General features: G+C 41.8%; 1 protein-coding gene and 1 long non-coding RNA gene across 4 annotated transcripts in view; one reads left to right on the top strand and one right to left on the bottom strand.

Moving 5' to 3' along the window:
- Positions 1-1,621: 1,621 nt before the first annotated feature.
- On the bottom strand, positions 1,622-20,050 carry LOC308529813. Its single transcript, XR_013996797.1, has 3 exons — positions 19,095-20,050; positions 14,438-14,615; positions 1,622-1,976 (listed from the first exon to the last, which is right to left on the bottom strand). It is a non-coding gene; the product is annotated as an uncharacterized lncRNA (long non-coding RNA).
- The window catches only part of GRM7 (glutamate metabotropic receptor 7), a 743,749-nt gene continuing 740,117 nt past the window's right edge, over positions 18,323-21,954 (top strand). For all 3 annotated transcript variants that reach the window (XR_013996795.1, XR_013996796.1, XM_081106152.1), the window contains exon 1: positions 18,323-19,251. Coding sequence is in view for 1 of the 3 variants with exons in the window: in XM_081106152.1 (XP_080962278.1) it covers positions 18,733-19,251 (519 nt within the window). In the remaining 2 variants the exon portion in view is untranslated. The remainder of the gene's footprint in view (positions 19,252-21,954) is intronic.

A 21,954-nucleotide genomic window follows, 5' to 3' on the forward strand; every position in this document is an offset into this window, starting at 1 on the left:
ACCATTGAAATCAGAAATTCAAAAACTGGAGATTCCTGCGAAAGTGCTTTGCTATTAAGGGAGTAGCATATTAAGGACCCTAGTGTAGATTACAAAAGATTTTGAAAAAAAGAAAAGGGAAGGAAGGTACAGATCAAAGACCAGCATTTTCTAGAATGCATTCTGTTAACCTCACAGTTTTTAATAGCTATTACTTAAAAAATATGAAGGAGAAGGTGGGGGCAGAGTTCAGTTGTGAAGTATCTTAGGGAAGCTAATTAAAAAGTTAACTTCGCTACAGGACTTCTCAGAAAATGCATTTGGCAAATGGGAACGGAGAGTAACCACAAGGGGGTGTATTTGATCATCTACTTTCTTTAAAAAATGTTTTACAGAATACATTTTGGGATTAATTTTCTACATTAGTCACATGTCACATTTTGTTTTGGAATAAAAAGTAAAAGCCAAGATGTGTAACTCTAGCAGAAAGAAAAGGAAGAGAAGGAAAGAGCACAATTTTTTTAAAAAAAAATTGTGCCTCATCTTTTTTGAGATATAATTGACATTGTGTAAGTTTAAGGTATAAAATGCCTTGATTTGATACATTTATATATTGCAAAATGATTACCCCCATAGGGTCAGCTTACATCTTCATCACATCACATAACTGACATTTTTAAGATCTACTCTCTGAACAGCTTTATTAACTAGAATGACCATGCTGTACATTAGATCCACAAAACTTATTCATCTTCAAACTGGAAGTTGGTGACCAACATCTCCCCATTTCCCCCACCCCCTTACCCCTGGAAACCTCCATTCTAGTCTTTCTTTCTATGAATTCTGCGTTTATAGATTCTATATATAAGTGAGATCATACAGAATTTGTCTTTCTCTGACTTATTTCACTGAGCCTGTCCTCAAGGTCCATCCATGTGATAGATGGAAAGAAACCCTATTTGAGTTGAGGCATGAATCCCTTCTACCCCAAGATAAGTTTGATCAGATTTGAAATTAAAGGATTGGAACTTCAATATGTTTAAAGTTTCAATGCAGACAGAGCACTTCTGAAGGCAATCATACACTCAAATAATGACAGAGCCATGCAACAGAGTCTATTCATTTTCATCTTCTTCCCAAAGACAGCAAGGAAAGATGCAGTAAAGAAAAATCTAACAATATCTTTACTGTGCTGGATAAAGTAATCTTGGTTGTAGGTTCTTGGCATTCATCACTTTGAATATTTCTTGCCACTCCCTTCTGGCCTGCAAAGTTTCTGTTGAGAAATCAGCTGACAGTCATATGGGTATTCCCTTGTAGGTAACTGACTTTTTTTCTCTTGCTGCTTTTAAGATTCTCTCTTTGTCTTTTGCTCTTGGCATTTTAATTATGATGTGTCTTGGTGTGGTCCTCTTTGGATTCCTTTTGTTTGGGGTTCTCTGCACTTCCTGGACTTGTAAGTCTATTTCTTTCACCAGGTAGGGGAAGTTTTCTGTCATTATTTCTTCAAATAGGTTTTCAATATCTTGCACTCTCTCATCTTCTGGCACCCCTATAATTCGGATGTTGGTACGCTTGAAGCTGTCCCAGAGGCTCCTTACACTATCTTCGTATTTTTGGATTCTTTTTTCATTTTGCTTTTCTGGTTGGGTGTTTTTTGCTTCTTCGCATTTCAAATCTTTGACTTGATACTTACGCTCCTCTGGTCTGCTGTTGGGAGTCTGTATAATATTCTTTATTTCAGTCAGTGTATGCTTAATTTCTAGTTGGTCTTTTATCATAACATCGAGGGTCTCATTAGATTTCTTGAGGATCTCACTATATTTATCGGCGGTCTCACCAGTCTTTTCGAGGGTCTTACTAAATTTATTGGCGGCTTCTAGACAGTTCAGCTATCATTCAGAATTGAAGGTCAGATAAAGAGCTTCACAGATAAGGAAAAGCTAAAGGAGTTCATCACCACCAAACCAGTATTATATGAAATACTGAAAGGTATCCTTTAAGAAGAGGAAGAAGAAGAAAAAGGTAAAGATACAAATTATGAACAACGAATACGCATCTATCAACAAGTGAATCTAAGAATCAAGTGAATAAATAATCTGATGAACAGAATGAACTGGTGATTATAATAGAATCAGGGACATAGAAAGGGAATGGACTGACTATTCTTGGGGGGGAAAGGGGTGTGAGGGATGCGGGAAGAGACTGGACAAAAATCGTGCACCTATGGATGAGGACAGTGGGTGGGGAGTGAGGGCGGAGGGTGAGGTGGGAACTGGGAGGAGGGGAGATAAGGGGGCAAAAAAGTGGAACAAATGTAATAATCTGAACAATAAAGATTTAATTAAAAAAAATATCTTAACTGTGATTGGTAAGGCTGATAAAAGAGAAGCAAAAACATGAAGCAAAGAAACTTAGTAAGTACTTTTTATACCTCAGCTTTATTGAGATATAATGGACATCTAATATTGTGTAACTTTAAGGTATACACACATAGATTTGATACATTTATATATTGTGAATTGATTAGCTGACACCTGAATCACATCACATAATTTCCATTTCTTTTTTGCAGTGAGAACACTTAAGATATTCTCTGTTAGCAACTTTCAAGTATATGACACAGCATTATTAACTATAACCATTTTGCTGTGCATTAGATCCCTAGAGTTTATCCTATATAATAAAAGGGTAATATGCAAGTTGTCCCCTCAACTGGGAGTTACACAGAAGTTTGAACAGGGGGTGTGGCCGGCCCACCAACCACTCGGGGCTCCTCCCCCCGCCTGGCCCCGCTCCTGATCGCCCCACCCCAAATCGCCCCACCCCCACCCTGATCAGGGCAGGCTGGCCTGATCTCACCCATGCACAAATTCATGCACCAGGCTTCTAATTCATCTTATAATTGGAAGTTAGAACTCTTTGACAAGCCTCTCCCCTCTTCTTCCACCCCCTGGTTACCACCATTTTGCTCTCTGCTTCTACACGTTTGTTTGTTTTTTCAAATTCCACATATAAATGAGATCATACAGTATATGTCTTTCTGTGTCTGACTTATTTCACTTAGCATAGCGTCCCTCCATGTTGTCACAAATGTCAGGATGTCCTTCTTCTTGTGGCTGAATTTTATAGATACCTACAGGTATCATCTATGTCTATACATATCTATCTATCTATCTATCTATCTATCTATCTATCTATCCATCCATGTAGCTATATAGAGGTATATAGACATATCCCTACATTTTATTTATCTATTTATCTGTTGAAGGACATTTAGGTTGTTTCCATATCTTGGCTATCGTGAATAATGCTACAATAAATAAATGTGTAATTTCCTTTAGGTAAATATCCAGAAGTGGGATTGCTGGCTCATATGGTAGATCTATTTTTAATTTTTTGAGGGGCCTCCATACTGTTTTCCATAGTGGCTGCACCAGTTTACAATCACACCAACAATGCATGAGGGTGCCCTTTTCTCGACATCTTCTCCAATACTTGTTATCTCCTATCTTTTTTATGATAGCTATTCTGACAAGTGCGATGTGATAGCTCACTATTTGGATTTGCATTTCCCTTATGATTAGTGATGCTGAACAGCTTTTCATGTACTTGTTGGCCATTTTGATGTCTTCCTTGGAAAAACTTAAGAAGATTGAGATCCTATCAATTATTTTTTTACCACAGTGATAAAAATCAATTCCAAAAAGAAAATCAATTCCAAAAAGAAAATCGGGAAATTAGCAATTATGTGGAGATTAAACATCATGGCTACTGAAACAGCATGGGTCAAAGAAAAAATCAAAAAGGAAATAAAAATATATTTTGAGACAAATGAGAATGAAAATAGAATGTCCCAGAACTTGTGGATTGCTGCAAAGACAGCTCTGGGAGTGAAATTTATAGTTAGAATAGCCTATATTAAAAAAATAAATGATTTCCAATAAGCAACCTAACTTTACACTTCAACTAACTAGAAAAAGAAGAACAAACTGTGCCCCAAGTTAGTGTACAGCAAGAAAGAAAGATCGGAGTGGGACTAAATGAAGTAGCAGCTAAAAAGACAATAAGAACATCAAAAAACCAATAGCTGTTTTTTCATTGAATTTATTGGGGTGACATTGGTTAGAAAGGTAAACAAAATATACAAACCTCTAGCTAGACTTAGCAAGAAAAATGAGAGGTGACAATAAAATGATAAATTAAAGAGGAGACATTATAACTGATATCACAAAATGCAAAGGAATGTAAGAAATTACTGTGAATAATTGTACACCAACAAAATGAACAAACTAGAAGAGATAGATACATTCTTAGTACCATTGCTGGTCTTATAGTATTGCTCAATTTCTGGCATTCCAAAATCTTATTAGCATATTTTGGTGTTAAAATTGTTAGAAGAATGCACTGGTTAACAATGAAAGTTGTGTTTTGTAATTTTAAACTAAATTACTAAGTTCAGAAGAAATGTTGTAGGGAGTCATCTTCCTTCACTTGTCCCATCTGTTGAGCATGGTTTGTGTTATGGGTCAGAACTTCCCTTTTAGGCCAGTCTTGACTAAGCCATCTTCTCACATAATTGGACAGAAGCAAAATGCTGCCTCACTGAAAATGTCACCTGCCCTAGGTTGGCATTATGCTTGAGATTATAAGTATGAGAATAATTCTCAAAGAGCTCTCTTTATGTCCATCTGTAAAATGTTACTACCTGACGGTATCTAAGAGGATAGATTAGATTATTTTATTAGGTCACTAGCTTTAATCCTTGATAGAGAGCAAAGTATTCTAAAAATAGGGCCTAGGGCAGATAAATTTGGCTTTAGCCATTAAACATTAGAGCTGGAAAGGACTGCTGTTGACTTTAGTGAAATGAACTTAGAAGAATCCCAGTTCCAGAACCACTTTGGTGGGAAGAGTGAGCTAAATCAGTAGAGTTCCTGGTTCCTCAATTATTTTTTTTTCCTTTGTAGCATTTCTTCAGGTTTCTTTTTACATTGTGGTCTTCTTTATTAGATTAAAAAAGAATTTAAAACAATGACTTAATCTAAATGTTCCATAATGAAAAGGTGCAAAATTAGTTTCGAAGAGACAAAATGATTTTCCCAAGTCATAACTCTAGTAAAAGATATTAAATTGAAACTAGGACTATGGTTTCTTAAATTTTAGTGCCTAGTGCTTTTTATTTCACTTTTCTATTCTATTAAAGATTTGAGAACCCAATCGAAATGCCATAATAGGGCACGATGGCTTAAAAAATTGAGAGAATGAAAGAAAGGGTTGTAAAGAGGATTGAAATGATCAATGATAATCCTTGCTTCATGAATTTTGCCTTCATATAATTCTTTCCCCATCTGTTTGAGTATATATGGGTATTGGAAATGACAAAGAATTAAAATAATAAAATAAAATTGTATCCAAAATGCATGAGGTTATCAATCTATATCAGGGTTCTCGACCTCAGCACTATTGGAATTTGGGGCTGATTCATCCTTTGTGGTTTGCTCTCCTGTGTATTACAGGATGTGTAGGGCAGCATCCCTGGCCTCAACCCAGTAGATACCAAGAGAGATATTTGACATGACAATCAAAAAATGTCTCCAGACAATGCCAAATATCCACTTGGGGGCAATATCACCCTTGGCTGAAGCCACTCGTCTAGATAATGTAGAATCTAGATCAGAATTGAGAAACCTAACTGGAGATATCTTACCATGTGTTAGTTTTTGTTTATGGGCATTTGTTTCAACATTTTAAGTGGCACAGTGAGATACCTTGGAAATTCTAAGGGGAAAGATTGGGGCTGTGAAAAGTGAGGCAGGTGTAGGAATCAAGGCTTAGAATAGAGATGAAGTGGCTACATGTGAGTTGACTATGTGCGGTGAGTCAACAAAAATATTCAATGTTGTCATTCAAAAAAATTCAATTCTTGCTAACTTCTTTATGTGGCCCCACAAATAATGAGCAGAAAACTGTTAAATATTTGTCTTTGATGTTTGAGCAAGGCAGTCAAACTCTAGAATATTGCATAGTGATTGGGGGTTGGGTTTTTCATGCTTGCTTATTCAATGCCTGGATATATTTTGAAGTGGAAAATAAAATTAAAAAGTCATGAGGAAAGGGCTGTCTTGAGGAGTGGGCTACAGCTTCTATGCAACTTCTATCTTAAACCTTTTTCTTTACTACCCAAACCAAGGAGATCTGTAAATCAGTTTCCCACAGTTACAAAAATGAGTTATTTGTTGGTTTATTTTTTTAGTTGTTTTTACTTTGTATTTAGCTATTTCCAGTGTGGAATTGCTCTCTCAGCCACAGTGGCTGATCAGTTATTTGTGTGAAGCATGACTCAGTTTTTCCCAATCAGATTACTTTTGTGATATTTTTAAATATTTGTTCTATGGTCATTGGCATACAAATCTCTTACTTTTGGCACAGTCAGTGTGACTCAGTGGTTGAGCATCAACCTATGAACCAGAAAGTCACAGCCCTAATTCCAGGTCAGAGTACATGCCCATGTTGTGGGCTTGGTCCCCCAGGTCCCCATGGGAGGTGTGCAGGAGGCAGCTGATCAATGATTCTCTGATTGATGATTCTCTCTCATCATTGATATTTCTGTCTCTTTCTCCCTCCCTTCCTCTCTGAAATCAATAAAAAGTATATTTTTTTAAATTTTTCTTATTTTTGGAATTTAACCTTTAATGATTTTGTAAGGTGGCTGGGACTGCAAGTGTCTTGCCTACCAATACAAAGAGCCTGGGCCACAACAGGAGAGATCAACACCAGAAAGCAAAGAAATACAAAGGCAAATGGACCCTGGAAGGCAAAGAGCCCCAGAATTCTGAAAGCACCTTGATCAAGTCATATCTGAAGCTAGATTTCCTCCTTGGCCATCCAGCAACAAGAGTCAACAAAATGACTCTCTTTTTTTGCTTCTGTATGTCTGTGTTAGATTTCCATTACTTACAAATGAAAGGGTTCTGCTGATTATAGTGAATATTCCCATTTAAAAAATGTGGGGTAGGAATTGCAAACGCAACAACATGGTAAAGTGACAGCTATAAAGATGAAGACCAACAGTATAAGAGTGGGGGTAGACAGTCTCATGAACCTTAATGCAGGAACAATGAACAAATAAAGAATGAGTGTACAACTTATCTTGCAAGGCTGTTTCTCATGGACAAGCAAGGCAACAGAGAAAAATGACCTCATAACAGATTGAAATAGAGATAATAATAGAGAATGAAAATGTCCAGAATCAAACCAGTAATTTTGTCCTTCTAGTCACCTATTGTTGGCAAATTCTGACGATGGAGTGTGCCGTGCCAGCACAGCCAAGGGTTTGGTGAGCCTGAGGGGGGGGGGGGGGGGGAGGGCGGCAAAGGATTAAAGAAAAGACAGACAAAGAAAATATAGCTGGGGCTTGGTGGATCTCCTGTGCCTGGATGAAGCCACAGAGAGGGATCCAGCCATCAAGCTGAGGCTTTATTTTATAGTCAGAGAAAAACAAGGTAGTGGTCAACATAATTACAATGTTCTTGTGAGTTTCACTTGTTGTGGCAGCACTTGCTACACCTTCCACAGCCCATTAGCTACCCAGGAACGATCTAGGGGGCGCTATAAGGTCAAGCTTAATTATGCTAAGAGGGCTCTGCCCTCTCAGCTGGGACTTGTTTGTGGTTCTGCCACAGGTCAGTCCGAGGCTTAACCCTATAGCCACTCGCTACAATGGAGGACCAATATTTTAACTCACATGTGTAAGAACGGTATAATTTATTTATTCAACCAATAAATTCACAAATCATCAACCATGAGGGAGAATTCTGGCTTGATAAAGACCAAGTCCCTGGACTTTAGTCTTTATCAGAGATTTGGGTCTTGGAGGAACAAAACAATTCAAGAAAGCATGCACACCCTGGTAGCTATTGCAGTGTAGGTAGGTGCAGAGTACCAATGGGAATTTTAGTCTATTACTTGTGGCTTCAGTTGTGACAGATAAAAAACAACTCAACTAGAGGGAAGAGAGCTTGCATGGGGAATGCATTCAGGCACAGCTAGAGTCTGGAGATCAAATTGTGGCACCAGAACTCCCTCCCTCTCTACCTCTTAGTTTTGTTTGCTTCTGAGTTGGCTATGTCTATCTCCAGGGAATGTCTTTCCATAGTGTGGCAAAGGCAGCCATTGGCAGCTCTGGGTTAGCATCATCAGCAGTCATAAGACCAGTGTCATCTTCCCCCAGTGACTCTGCTTTAGTCTTGGGCTCACATCTGGACCCATCTCTGTATCTAAGAGGATATGCTTCCGCCTTTTCCATGTCCCACTTTGTAGCTGGATGCTGGGGCCATGAGACTGACCAACCAGTAAGATAAGGAAAAGTGAGAGAGTTATCTAAAGGACAAGAAGCTGTGTAGTCAATAACACTTATTGTTATTGTTATTATTAATCATTATTGAGATGTTCTTCGGGTCTCCTAACATCCTGATGGGACCTGGAAGTTGTAAGGTGACATCTGAGCTAACTATTGAAGAGTGAGTATCCCTATGATCACACAATTTGAGGTGCTCTGGAAACAAGTAGTTGTATTGTTAACTATACTTGATTCTACCAGGATACCTTTTAGAGCAGCGGTTCTCAACCTGTGGGTCACAACCCCTTTGGGGGTCGAACAACCCTTTCACAGGGGTCGCCTAAGACCATCGGAAAACACATATATAATTACATATTGTTTTTGTGATTAATCACTATGCTTTAATTATGTTCAATTTGTAACAATGAAAATACATCCTGCATATCAGATATTTACATTACGATTCATAACAGTAGCAAAATTACAGTTATGAAGTAGCAACGAAAATAATTTGGGGGTCACCACAACATGAGGAACTGTATTAAAGGGTCGCGGCATTAGGAAGGTTGAGAACCACTGTTTTAGAGATTGGCTGTCTATCTATACATGTATCTTCTCTGAATGAAGTAACTAGGAAATGCAGCCTTACCATTCTATGGACTTAAAAACCTTGTGCCATACGTAGAAACATGGGGACCAACAAATCTCAGAAAAGGAAATGCATTTTTAAAAAATCACAAGGAACCAATAGCTTCCTTCATAACTGCTGAGCGTGTGACGAGATATAAAGAAGCCTGATATGGCTTTGACAAATCTGGCATAGAAAAAAACTATTTTGGTTAAAATCATGGGATACCACCTTCTGAAGGGCAGGAATGTAAAGCAAGAAAATCAAGTGGTATTTTATATTCCAAGGTTTCTAAGAAAAGAGTGGACCTGAAGTAGGAGTGAGACAGGTGTGATCCTAACATCCTAAGTAAGACTTTATTTGAGTGTTGGGAAGAGAGGTTTCTATAACACTATATCAGTGCCTTTTTAAAAGTGTTGGCTGTAACATTAATCACTGTTAGATTTATGAGAAAAATAATGTTTTACAAGAAGCAACACAAATATAAATGTAAAAGTTCATGAGGAGACATTATGCAAGTTTACATTTTAACAATAATTATAAAAATCATGCCATGTAGTTAGAACTGAAAGAAATGTTAAAACTCAGAGAATAAGAAAAGATCTCTTCAGTTTATAGATGATAAAAATGGGTAAGAGTTCAATAATTTGTCTAGATCCTGATGTTTTTCAACTCTTTGTCACCTTTATTGAGATGTAATTTAAATAAACAAAATGCACATGCATTAAGTATATAAATTGATGTATTTATTAATACATAAACTAAATATAAAACTTTATATAATAAAAACACCACAATCAAGTTATAGAACATTTTCATTTATACTCCCACTTAATCCATTCACTATACAATAGACCCCATCTGACCTGCTACTACTATAAGTTAATTTTTATTTTACTAGAATTTCATGTACAAGGTGTTATAACACACACTCTTTTTGGTCTCTCTTATCTTACTTAATATAACATTTTTGAGATTTACCTGTGTTGTATATATCAGTAGTTTGTGTCTCCTTAGAGCTGAATTAAGTATAACACAATGTATTTATCCTTTTGATGGGCATTTGGGTTGTTTTTATTTTATAGTTATTTTGAATAATACTACCATAAACATGCATAACAGAAATTTATGTGGATATACATGTTTATTTCCTTGAGTAGAAATGTAAATATTGATTTGCATGGTAAATGTATGTTTAACTTTATAAGGAGCAGTTTTCTAAAGCGGTTGCACCATTGTACATTATGACTAGCAGTGTATAAAATACTAGTTCCTATACATCCTTGCCAACACTTGATATGGTCAGTCATTTTAATTTTAGTCATTTTATAGGTAATGAGGCCTCATGGTGGTTTTAATTTGCTTATCCTTAACTAAAAGTGTTGAGCATCTTTCCATGTTCCTACTGCCTTCTGTGTATCTTCTCTGGTGAGCATATATATTATTTATTTCTTTAAAAATATCTTTATTGTTAAAAGTATTATGAATGTCCCTTTTGTTTTTTTTTCCCCTTGACTCCCTCCAACCCACACCCGACCTTCCCAGGCCTTATACCTATATATTCTTTATTCTGTGTATTTATTATATATTTTTCTTTATATACAAGTCCTTTATCAAATATATGTTTTGTGTAATTTTCTCTCTTTCTGCTACCTTCTCTTCTGTTTTCTGAGTCTGTGTAAAATCGATATTTTTCCTAAATTATTTGATTAAATTCACCAGGGAAACCATATAGACCTGGAATTTTCTTTATGGGAAGGATTTTATCTTATTTAAGCAGCTTTTACTTAAATGCATTTTTCTTATAAAATACACCAATTTTAAATGTCCAATTTAATCATTTTTAGTAACTTGGTTACCAATTTGTGTAACCATCAACATAAATCAGTTTTAGAGCATTCTGTTCCCCTGGTAAGATCTTTTATGCCCATTTCCAGTTAGTTTCAATTTCTACCACCAGCACCAGACAATACATGGGAACGTTTTTAATCAGATGCTGATTTAACAGATATAAGCCTTTATATATATTTTCCTTTCTTTTTGAATCAGTTTTGATAAGTTGTGTCTTTCAAGGAATTTGTCCATTTCATTTAGTTGTCAATTTTTTGACACAAAATTTTGCATGACATTGCCTGTTTAAGAAAGTAGGATCTAGAATGATTTTTTAAATTTTTATATTGTTCATTTCTCTCTGCTTTCTTTTATTTTAATCTATCTAGCTAGACATTTTCAATTTACTAATCTATATAAGGAACAGCTTTTGGTAGTAGGTGATTTTTCTTTCTTTTTGCTCTTTTCCATTTCAATGATTAATGCTTTTTATTCTTTCTTCCTACTTACTGTGGGTTTAATTTCTTTAATCTTTCCAGTTTCTAATGCAAAGCTTAGATGATTGAATTAAATATATGTTTTTCTAACATAAGGATTTAAGCAATAAATATTTCCCTAAGATCTGCTTTAGTTACACTCAACAGAATTTGGCAGGCTGGGTTGTTTTTTTTTTTTTAATTAGTCATTTAAAAAAAATTCCTAATTTATATGTATGTATATTTTTGTTTGAATTGTGGGTTATTTGGAAGTGTATTATTTAATTTTAAATTATTAGGGGGTTTTTCCAGTTATCATTTTGTTACTGATATATATATATAAGTTAATGCCATTGTTATCAGAATGAGTTCAGTACTTTTAAATGTACTGTGACTTGTTCATGGAACACTATGGTCTATCTTCATCAAAGTTTTTTTGTTTTCTCAAGTTCATTGATCTTTTCTTTTGCAGTGTGCACCTGCTATTACACACATGCAGTAAATTTCAGACAATGTATTTTTCAGCTCTACACATTCCATTTGGTTGTTTTTATGTATTCTACTTGTGTTTGTTTCCCTTGAATTCTTGAATATAGCTATACTAGCTAACCTACCTACAATAATTTTCTATTGCTGTGCCACATGTCACAAACTACCACAAAGTTAGTGGCTTACAACAGTACTGAGTTATCTCACAGTTCTGTTAGATAATGGGTGGGCTCAGCTCAGTTCTCTCCTGAAGCATGTACAAGGGTAAAGTCAAAGTGTTTCCAGGCTGTAGCTATATTCAATATATGTGTACAGTAGAGGTATTCATAGCCACATGAAGACCTGTATGGCTGATTGAGACCACACGCACCCTACCTCTAGTATGTACTCTGCACATGAGTGGGGTTAGGGGAAGGAAGCAGGAATTGGACAAACGAGTACCTGTTATTCACTGGACATGCCCTGAACGTGCTTCGCCCAGGAGGAGTAATCCTAGAAACACTCTGCTGGAGAACAGTGTCCACCGCACAGACAGGCATAGACTGTAGTAGTTAAAAGCTTGGTTACTGAACTTAGACATGGGTGTGAGCTCTGCCTCTGTACCCATGAGCTAGGTGGTAGAGTGGTTGAACTATATAGACTTTGGGGATAGCCTTTCTGACTTCAAAGTTGAATTCTGGTGCTTCCTAGCTTTATGTCCTTGGCAAATCTCTTAACAACTCTGTGCCTCAATTTCTTCACCTGAAAAATAGAGGTGATGATAAGAATACCTACCTTATATGTAGTTTGATCAGATAAATTTGCACTTTACTATGAGGATTTGAAAAAATCAACATGTGCCAACCATTAGAGCAGTAAGTGCCAGATGTGTTAGCTATTATAATTATTTTTTGTGTAAAATTAGGGTAAGAACAATAATAGGCTCCCTTTATAGGTTTGATGCAGAGATTAAATGAATCGCTGTCTACAAATTGCCCATTCTAGTGCCGAATAGACAGTAGGTGCTGGATGAAAAAGAATAAACTTCACACATTGGTCATGGATAATTCAAGAAATTCATGAGGTTCAACCAGCAGATTCAAATGCCTCCAATGCCCATAGATAAAAAAGTTTCAAGAATACAATGGTGTGATTCTTCTGAATGATAAAGCAAACTCCACTGCTTTAGAATTACTACTAACTTCAGATAGGTAAAATATTATACCCTATATATTTTATATGTGTTACATACATATAAAAACATATGCTGTTGCTGTATTTGTTATCATGAGATGAATATAAATTGTGTCATTTGATATCATATGCTCAAGGTCTGTATTCACATCAAGAGCTACCTCTAAGACTATTATACTCCATGTCATAGAGTTTTAAACTCTCTATAATTCGTTCCCATGGAATCCAAGAATTAATAGCTGTTTTTTTTCATTATCTGCTTATCTTTAGCAGTAACAACCTAAATTAGCATCCTCAGTTTTGAAAGGCCCTACTCAAATGAACTACTAGTGTAAGCGAAGAATAGAATATATTTGGGTGTAAAAATGTAATGGTGGAAGCCAAAGCAACTTCAGGCACTGCTGGATCTAGGGTGTGAGATGACCTCATCAGGGCTCTACTTTTCTCTGTACCTTTGACCTGCTTCCATATGGGCTGATTTTATTCTCAGAGAGGTTTTATTCATGTGGTGAAAAACACAGCTACCAAAAGCCCCCGTTTCTATCCTCATAAATAAGAATTCAAGAGCAATAATAGTTCTGCCTTCTTTATGTGTCAGTACATTAGCTTACAGGTTCTTTACCGATCCTTCAATGATTCAACCTCGGCAGGGGAAGGAAGTGGTCAGTTCTGCCAACCCTTGATGTGTGCCTACAATTGAGTTTGGGTATGTGAGGCATTAATATTGACAGAGCCATCTCAACTCATGGACACGGGGGGGCGGGGGGGGGGGGTCCTATCCCATAGGAATGGCTGATGATGTTACCAAAGGAATAGCAGGAACATTTCATCTCCTGCCAACTTAGAGGATGTAGAGAATTACAGGGTTTTTTTGTGTTTTGTTTGTTTTTTCATAAGATGGGACCAGGAAATAGATGCTGGGTAAGTGGCACAAGATGTCTACTACAAATAAATACGACAGGAAATCATGACAGATGAACTAGAAAATATTTTCTCTTGCTGTCTCTCCAAGAAAAAGTGACCTCCACTCAGTAGTGCAAATCAAAGGTAAGAGTGTGGAGGTGGAGGAGGAGGAAGCTATGGATAGAGACCTACATGAAGGATGGAAGAGTAGCCGGAGCATATTAGCAACAGGTTTCACAGCAGCAAAGGAGGACAACTTTGTAATTATAAACTGGAAATGGAGACATTTTCTGCAGAAGATGATGGGTAGGGGAAAACAACAAAGAAAATAAATAAAACTGAGATGATTAAGAAAATGCAACACTAATAATATAAGTTAGGACTGAGCCCTTAACTTTAGCTATACATTTCATTAATTCCTTCATAAGGACAGATTACTGACTACACAGAATCAAACCTGTGATCACATTTTATAATGTATCATCTTTGTGTCTAAAACTAGATTCTCCTCCAATTCAATATAACACTAGGACAACGACTGACCCAGTTTTGGATTAGCCATTTTTACACAAAGAATTTTCATTCATATAATCTCAAAAAAAAAAAATACTATGTCACCTGTTGAGTTCCAGATCCTATGCATCATTTTTCCATTTATCTGGTAACAGATCACTCTTTCCATTTGGTTCAGATGGTGCTGGTGCCTGGCTTCTGTCCTTCCTCAGCCAGGCTATGGCAGTGGCCCCAGGGATTGGTCCAGGAATGGACACTGGAGTCATGAAGAACCGATGAGAGCCTTCCAATTAAAGTTGATTGAGAGCTTTAAGGTTAGAGTGTTCAAATCTTATGCAAATTATGTAAAGCGAAATTACTCATAAGCCCACTCATCATCCTTTACGTTCTAGAAACTGCATACTGTGACTAAGAGGACAGCAATTTATCTGCCATCACTTCTGCTCTGCCACTTTATATTTCAGTCACTGTCGAATGAAGACAGTGGGGAATGGCAAAACCAGTTCTGATTCGTGGAACACATGAGTGCTTCTTAGGTACAAAACGCCATTCTAAACATTCCTGTCCGGGAGAAAAGACAAATAATACCCAGCCCTTCCCCTCAAGAACCCTACAACCTGGCAGGGGAAACAAGACATGCACACAGGTGACTGCAGTGAGAAGATAATGACTGCTGCCAGATGTTTGGGGAGAAAGAGCAGGGCTTAGAGAGAACACAGAATAAGGCAGCATTTAATAGTCAGCCAAGATATATTTATTGAGCGATCACAAGACATGAAATGAAAATGGAGAAGTAACCTGGCCGGCAGGGCTGAGCACAGACCTATGAACCAGGAGGTCACGGTCCGGTTCTGTCAGGGCACATGCCCGGGTTGCGGGCTTGATCCCCAGTGTGGGGCGTGCAGGAGGCAGCCAATCAATGGTTCATTCTCATCATTGATGTTTCTCTTTCTCCCTCTCCCCTCCTCTCTGAAATCAATAAAAATATATGTTAAAAAAGAAAAGAAAACGGAGGAGTAGAACATGGGTCCAGACATGAGCAGGTAAAAACAGATCAGGTGACAGTACTTGCTACCAGCTCTCCAAATAATTTTTGTCACCAAGTTCCTAATCAACAACCTTAAATTTAAAACTTAATAACCATCTCGTCTCTGTCAAATACAGCCTGAAGTAGCGATGCCTAAATAATAGGATCATGGTACTTGTGTTTTCAAGTATACCTTTCTATTACTCTCTTTGCTTCTTTTTATCTTTCCAAATTAGCTGATGCTACCTCAAACAGTATCTATTCCAGCTGTTCCACCCTTTTTGATCTGGTGTATTGGAACAGATGAATTAAAAGAGGGTCTTTCGTTTTTGAACAAGAGAAAAAAAATAGTATGTAATTGGAAAAAATCTAGAGGCAATCTTTCAAGCAAGGCTGAATCGCAGGAATTCAAATCTTTTCATCAGGCCTCTACTTATCTCTGCCCTCTTCCCACCTTCTCTCTTCCTTTCCCTCTCTTGTATCTCTTATTATGAGATTAAAATATCCCCTGTCTATGTGGAGGCTCCTGGCACAGCTACAGGCTGCTTACCCTCTTACAGAGCTCCAGGACCAGCAGGAAGGACTGGGGCCATCACAGCATAAGGTTGTACAAAGCGTGCACTTATGTAGCAGAACATCCCACCTAAAAGTGATTGATAACCACATTGTACACATGGTAAATTAGCATATTAATTACAGCACTGTTTTCTTGAAGATAGCGGTAAAATGTTGTTCTTATAAAATCAGAATACGCCGAAACCGGTTTGGCTCAGTGGACAGAGTGTCGGCTTGCGGACTGAAAGGTCCCAAGTTCGATTCTGGTCAAGGGCATGTACCTGGGTTGCAGGCACATCCCCAGTAGGAGATGTGCAGGAGGCAGCTGATCGATGTTTCTCTCTCATCGATGTTTCTAATTCTCTATCTCTCTCCCTTCCTTTCTGTAAAAAATCAATAAAATATATTTAAAAAAATAAATAAAATAAAATAAAATAAAATCAGAATACTACATTTTCCAAAAGATAAAGTGTTTTGAGGTTTGGGGTGGGGGGCGGGGCTTTTTTCCCCTAACTCATGCAGATTGTCTCTTGGATAGTGGTAACCCTGTGGTTTCTATTTTTCTCAAACCTTAAATATTGAAACATGGAGAAAAGGCATATCCAAAAAGAAATTGACGGTCTCGACTGTCCTTAGAAAAAAGAGGAATAGATGGTGGGCAAGAAAACAAAAGTCCTCTATACCAGGAAATGTTTGTAATGTTCTTTGGGTATTGCACCGTTGGTTTCCTACATATAAAGCAACAGAGTATATTGGCTTAAAAAGAGCACCATGGCCAAAGGCACATGGCCTGTTTTAACAGAGGATTTGGGAGTTAAAATATCACTTGGAGAGCATCCAATTCAATCTCATCATTTTACAGATGGGGAGACTAAAACCCATACGGAGGAACAGAAATGCCAAGGGTACACAGGTAGTTAGTGGCAGAGGTAACCAACTACCTGTCTACTGACTTTTCGGGGTGTGTGTGTGTGTGTGTGTGTTGTACAAGGTCATCTTTCTTTAGTACATTAACAAGAGCAACAAAAAGTATGGTCTTGCCCTAGCTGGTTTGGCTCAGTTGACAGAGCATCAGCCCAAGAACTGAAGGGTCCTGGGTTCAATTCCAGACAAGGGCATGTACCTCAGTTGCAAGCTTGATCCCCAGCCTGGTTAGGACATGTGCAGAAGGCAACCAAATCAATGTGTCTCTCTCACATTGATGTTTCTTTCTCTCTTGTCTCTCCCTTCCACTCCCTCTAAAAAAAAAAAAAAAAAAAAAAAATCAATGGAAAATATTCTCCTCAGGTGAGGATTAACAACAAAACAAGATCTAACCTTGGTTCTGGTTTTCTCTCACCCTCCAATCTGTGCAATAGAGCTTTGCTGCACTCCAACACAGCCTCGTGAAGAGCTGGGTTAGCCTGCCTCCGTGCACTCTGGTCCCCAAGGACAGAGACATCACCTTTCCTTATATAGGAACTAGGGCCACTTGTTGCTTTAATGGCCAAGTTTGCGCTGGGCCTGCAGGGACACCTTTGAAAAAGAGCTTCTTAATTGCCCTGCAACCTGCTCTGGCATCCTGATTTGGAGAGAAAGGCATCCGGAATCACTGAGGAGACTTCTGTCTGCCTGGCTTTCTTCCTCCTACTGGCCTGCCTTTCTGCCTTTCCTGCCCTCCAGAACCTGTCACCAGCCAGAGGCATCTCTGGAAACGGGTAGGAGGGAGCCTTACACCTGTCAGCACCTGAGAAGGAAGTGGGCTGTGCAGAGTTCTCAGTCCTTCCATCTCTTGCCAGGGAAATAGAAAAAGGGGGAGTCTGAGGTTTCCAGCACAGATTTAGGAGCTGCTTCGGTTGGTTCATCCGGCCCTGGCCCCAGGATACCCTGAAGACCAAGCATGTACTTCCTTCCATTCCTAACGTTCTTGTTGGCATCTTCCCCTACAGCGAGCCTGTGCCTGGCCCGGAGAAGTCTCTGGGTAAAGGCTCTGTAAGTCATGAATCAGGCTCCTGTGTGTATGTACGTTTTTCTTGAGAAAAACTGGCACCGAGGAATCAGCAGTAGAGACGGTCTTTCCCTGGCCCTTCCCTCCACCCGTTGCGAGACTCCCATTCTCCTGGAGCTGACAGCCGGCTCCGGACTCCTGGTCGGGAGCTGTCAGCACCAGACATCCTACTCCCATCCCGGGGCTGATGCCTCGGGTGCGTGTGGGTGCAGGCGAGGATCAAGACGCTTCTACAGAGAGATGGGGGCCAGAATCCCAGGCCTGCGACCTGAAATCCCTAGATTCCCCGAGGACCTAGAAACTCCCAATCGCAGGCACTCCCCCCACCGCCCCCCACATGCCAGCCGCCCACCCAGTGCCCCCCTTTCTCAGCACGCAGCCCCTCCCTGCGTGATGATGCAAACCAGTGGGGAGGGCGGGCACTGGGAAGGGTGGGGATAGACCAGGAGCTAGCGAGGGAGGGAGGGAGTGGGAGGAGGAGGTGGAGAGGGAGCCGAACGACCATTTAAAGCGATAGCAATCCGTGCCCTCTCCCCAGTGCTGAGCTGTTGAAGAGCTCCAGCGGCAAGCCAGAGAGCGCCCGCGCGGAGCGCCGGCTGGCGAACCCGAGCGCGCACGGCACCCCAAGCTGGCAGGCGCCGCGGGACCCCCCACACTCTCCGGCCGCCCCTCCCCGGGTGCCCCCACCCTCTGTGACAGCAGGAGCCTCCGGGCTTTCCCCGAGGAGCTCATCCCACGGAGCCCGGACCCCGGCGAGCCCGCCACCGCACCCTCCAGCGCCGCCGCCGCCAAAGCCGGAGCCGCCGGAGCCGCCGGAGCCGCCGGAGCAGCATGGTCCAGCTCCGGCAGCTGCTCCGCGCCCTGACTTTGATGAAGTTCCCCTGCTGCGTGCTGGAGGTGCTCCTGTGCGCGCTGGCGGCGGCGGCGCGCGGCCAGGAGATGTACGCCCCGCACTCCATCCGGATCGAGGGGGACGTCACCCTCGGGGGGCTGTTCCCAGTGCACGCCAAGGGTCCCAGCGGAGTGCCCTGCGGCGACATCAAGAGGGAGAACGGGATCCACAGGCTGGAAGCGATGCTCTACGCCCTGGACCAGATCAACAGCGATCCCAACCTGCTGCCCAACGTGACGCTGGGCGCGCGGATCCTGGACACTTGTTCCAGGGACACTTACGCGCTGGAACAGTCACTCACTTTCGTCCAGGCGCTCATCCAGAAGGACACCTCCGACGTGCGCTGCACCAACGGCGAGCCCCCTGTGTTCGTCAAGCCGGAGAAAGTAGTTGGAGTGATTGGGGCTTCCGGGAGTTCCGTCTCCATCATGGTAGCCAACATCCTGAGGCTTTTCCAGGTAGGGGGGCGCTCCCTCGGGGGCAGAGCGCGCCGTTCCTCCCCGCGCTGTTGATCCCGAGAAAAGCTGGTTTGGACTCCAGGGGTGCGGGGTCAGGTCAGCCTCCGCGCATCTCCACCCGGAGATCCTGCCGACCCCCTTCCACCCACCCGAGGAGGCACCTTCCCTGCCTGGTTCCTTCCCCCTCCACCTCTCTCCCCTGTCTGCGCTTCACTCCATCCGGCTTGACATCCTGGATTTATGGCCCCATTTACAAGAAGCAATCTGCGAAAAACAAGGCGATGATTTAAATGGGTTTGCATTAGAGTGAAATATGCTCCGAAAACAGGCTGGTAAAGTGCCGGCCTCCCGTGCGAGCGGGGTAGGCGCGTGGAGTGTGAAAGATGAGAAGACGCCTGGAACCCGGGCATTTCTCAACTCCCGGCTTCCCGGCCCCGAGCCGCCCGGCGAGTCCCAGCGGCCTCGGGAAAAATTCGAGAAGAGCTAGGGAGGCACTACTTACACCGGGGCCAGCATGTGGGTGCTCATTGCCCACCTCTACAGGCTGGGTTTCCCGACCTGTAGCCTGTCTCCCAGGCGATACTCCCCAAGTGGGGAGAGGCCACCCTCAGACGTGACCCCCCGGCGATTTGTGGGGTGCCAACGTTGGCACCGTCTAAATGGCATTTGCAGCCCGGCCACTGGCAGGAGCTGGGCGATCAGCTTTCCACTCCTGCCACTTCAGAGCCAGGATGAGCTCATGCTAACTGCGAAACAATCGCTTTCGCTGCCTCATCCCTCCGCCCGCCCGCCCTTTCCCAAGACCTCCCTCCGCCGGCCCCCTCCCCGCGCCCCCAACGCCAGTCCTCCGCTCCCAGGACGATTCCGGAGCCGAGCGAGAAGGGCCGGGAGCGAGGCAGTGAGTGGGGCGCACTGAGCCAGGCCCGCGATCGCCAGGCTCCGGGCGCCGGGCGCCAGAGGGCAACCACGAAAGGGGAGGAAGGCGGTTGGGGTCCCTGAGCGGTGGGTTCCACCGAAGCTCCCTGGCCAGCGCTCCCGCAGCCGCTGCCCCGCAGCTCCCGTGCTGCCTTGGGTATACACGAATGGCTTTGGGGTGAAGAAATTGAGGGTCTGAGACTGCGGGTTGCCTTCTCCTTGTCTCTACATGTTTCTCGCTGAGTATCTTTCTCTCCTTACTCCCTGATTTGTTTTCTTTCTCTATTTTTTACCCTCCCTTTCAGTTTCTGCCTCTCTTCTCCCTCTGCCCCCACCTCCGAGTTTTGTGTCCATCGCTGTCTTGAGGTGATCCTCTCCTGATGCACAGCCAGCTCTCTCCCTGCCCGTAGTGCCCAGACCCACTAATCCCCCTCCAGAGGTTCCAGCTGACTCTGGTGCCCTTTGGGCCCCTGTGAAAGAATTGGCTCCCTCTCCCGGGCTTTTCCTAAGGATGTTGGGTTTCTGGAGGGGACTCTCTGTGAGATTCAAGCTGTCACCACATCAGCTCCCGGGAGTGGGAAGTTTGTGTTTGTGCCAGAAGGAGGGGTGCCTTGCAAGGCTGCAGCCTGATTTGGCCTCTCTGAGGTCTTAGCCTCCCTAACCCCTCCTGAGTAGGGATCCTGAAGATCCCTAGATGTTTGCAAACCCAGAAGTGCTTTGGGGGCAGCCTGCACTCTGAGTTGATGCTTTAGGAAGAGCTTGAGTTGTTGAAAGCAAAACCCAGAAGCCAATGCTGCCTTCATCCCTGAGCTTCAGGCTAGACAACTTGAGGGGGCAGTACCCTGGGAGAGGATGCAGTACCCTGGGAGAGGATGCAGTCAGCTCACCGGGGAATCCCCGGGCAATTCACAGGTTTTGTCCACAGCCCGGGGGTTGAAGGTGTGTTTGGTGTTTAGCATATTTAAACTATGTTGCTGCCTGTTTCTGTCTTCACTGGGAGGCAGCCCTGCAGATGGGCCTGTCAGACAAAAAGAGTGAAATGTTCAAGTCCAGAGAGAGGCTGCAGACTCAGTGGAAGGACTATTGCTGAGCTGATTCCTCTTCTGGTGTGCGACTCTGAGGCACTTGTGAGGAAAGAAGCAGCCTGCCTTACACTGAGTTCCTCCATCCCCTGGGCTGGGAAAGAAAGGAGCCGGATGCCAGTGATAGCAGTGTGGGTTGGGAGCAGAGCCATTCAGAGAAAACACTGTCATTTTCCTCTAATTTGCAAATTGCAGCTATTCATGTTGGATTGAGCAGCTGAGGGGGAAAGGGGCTCCCAGTTTCACCTGCGTTTATTGAGAAGAGGCTGGTAGGAGGAGGAATGCATCAACTTGTAGCGTGTGCTGCAAGCTGGATGTAACTGTCTGTGTGCGCACCCTGGTTTAACACTGCCCATTTGGAATATATAGCGGCTTTTTTTTTTTTTTTTTTGCATGAGATCTTAGAGGCTCCTGACATGCAATCCAACCCTCAGCTTCCAGACTGTGTAAACTTGCAAAATGAATAGAGAGAATAGTGGTATCCAGACCCATTGTTCAAAGGCACAGTCAATTTAGGGAGAGAGGAAAAAGAATGGGAGGTGAATATTCCCTGGGATTGCTGGGTTTAGCTCAATTAAGATTGTCCTATAAAAACGAAACTCCTCTAAATGATTGAATTCTAGTTCTCCTTTCCCCAGTCCCTGTGGGTTGCTGTGGGGACCATGCCAGACCTATCATTTAAGACAGAAATGTATGATGAGAGAAG

The sequence above is a fragment of the Myotis nattereri genome (genome assembly GCF_964212035.1).
Source record: "Myotis nattereri genome assembly, chromosome: 14".
Classification (NCBI taxonomy): Eukaryota; Metazoa; Chordata; class Mammalia; order Chiroptera; family Vespertilionidae; genus Myotis; species Myotis nattereri.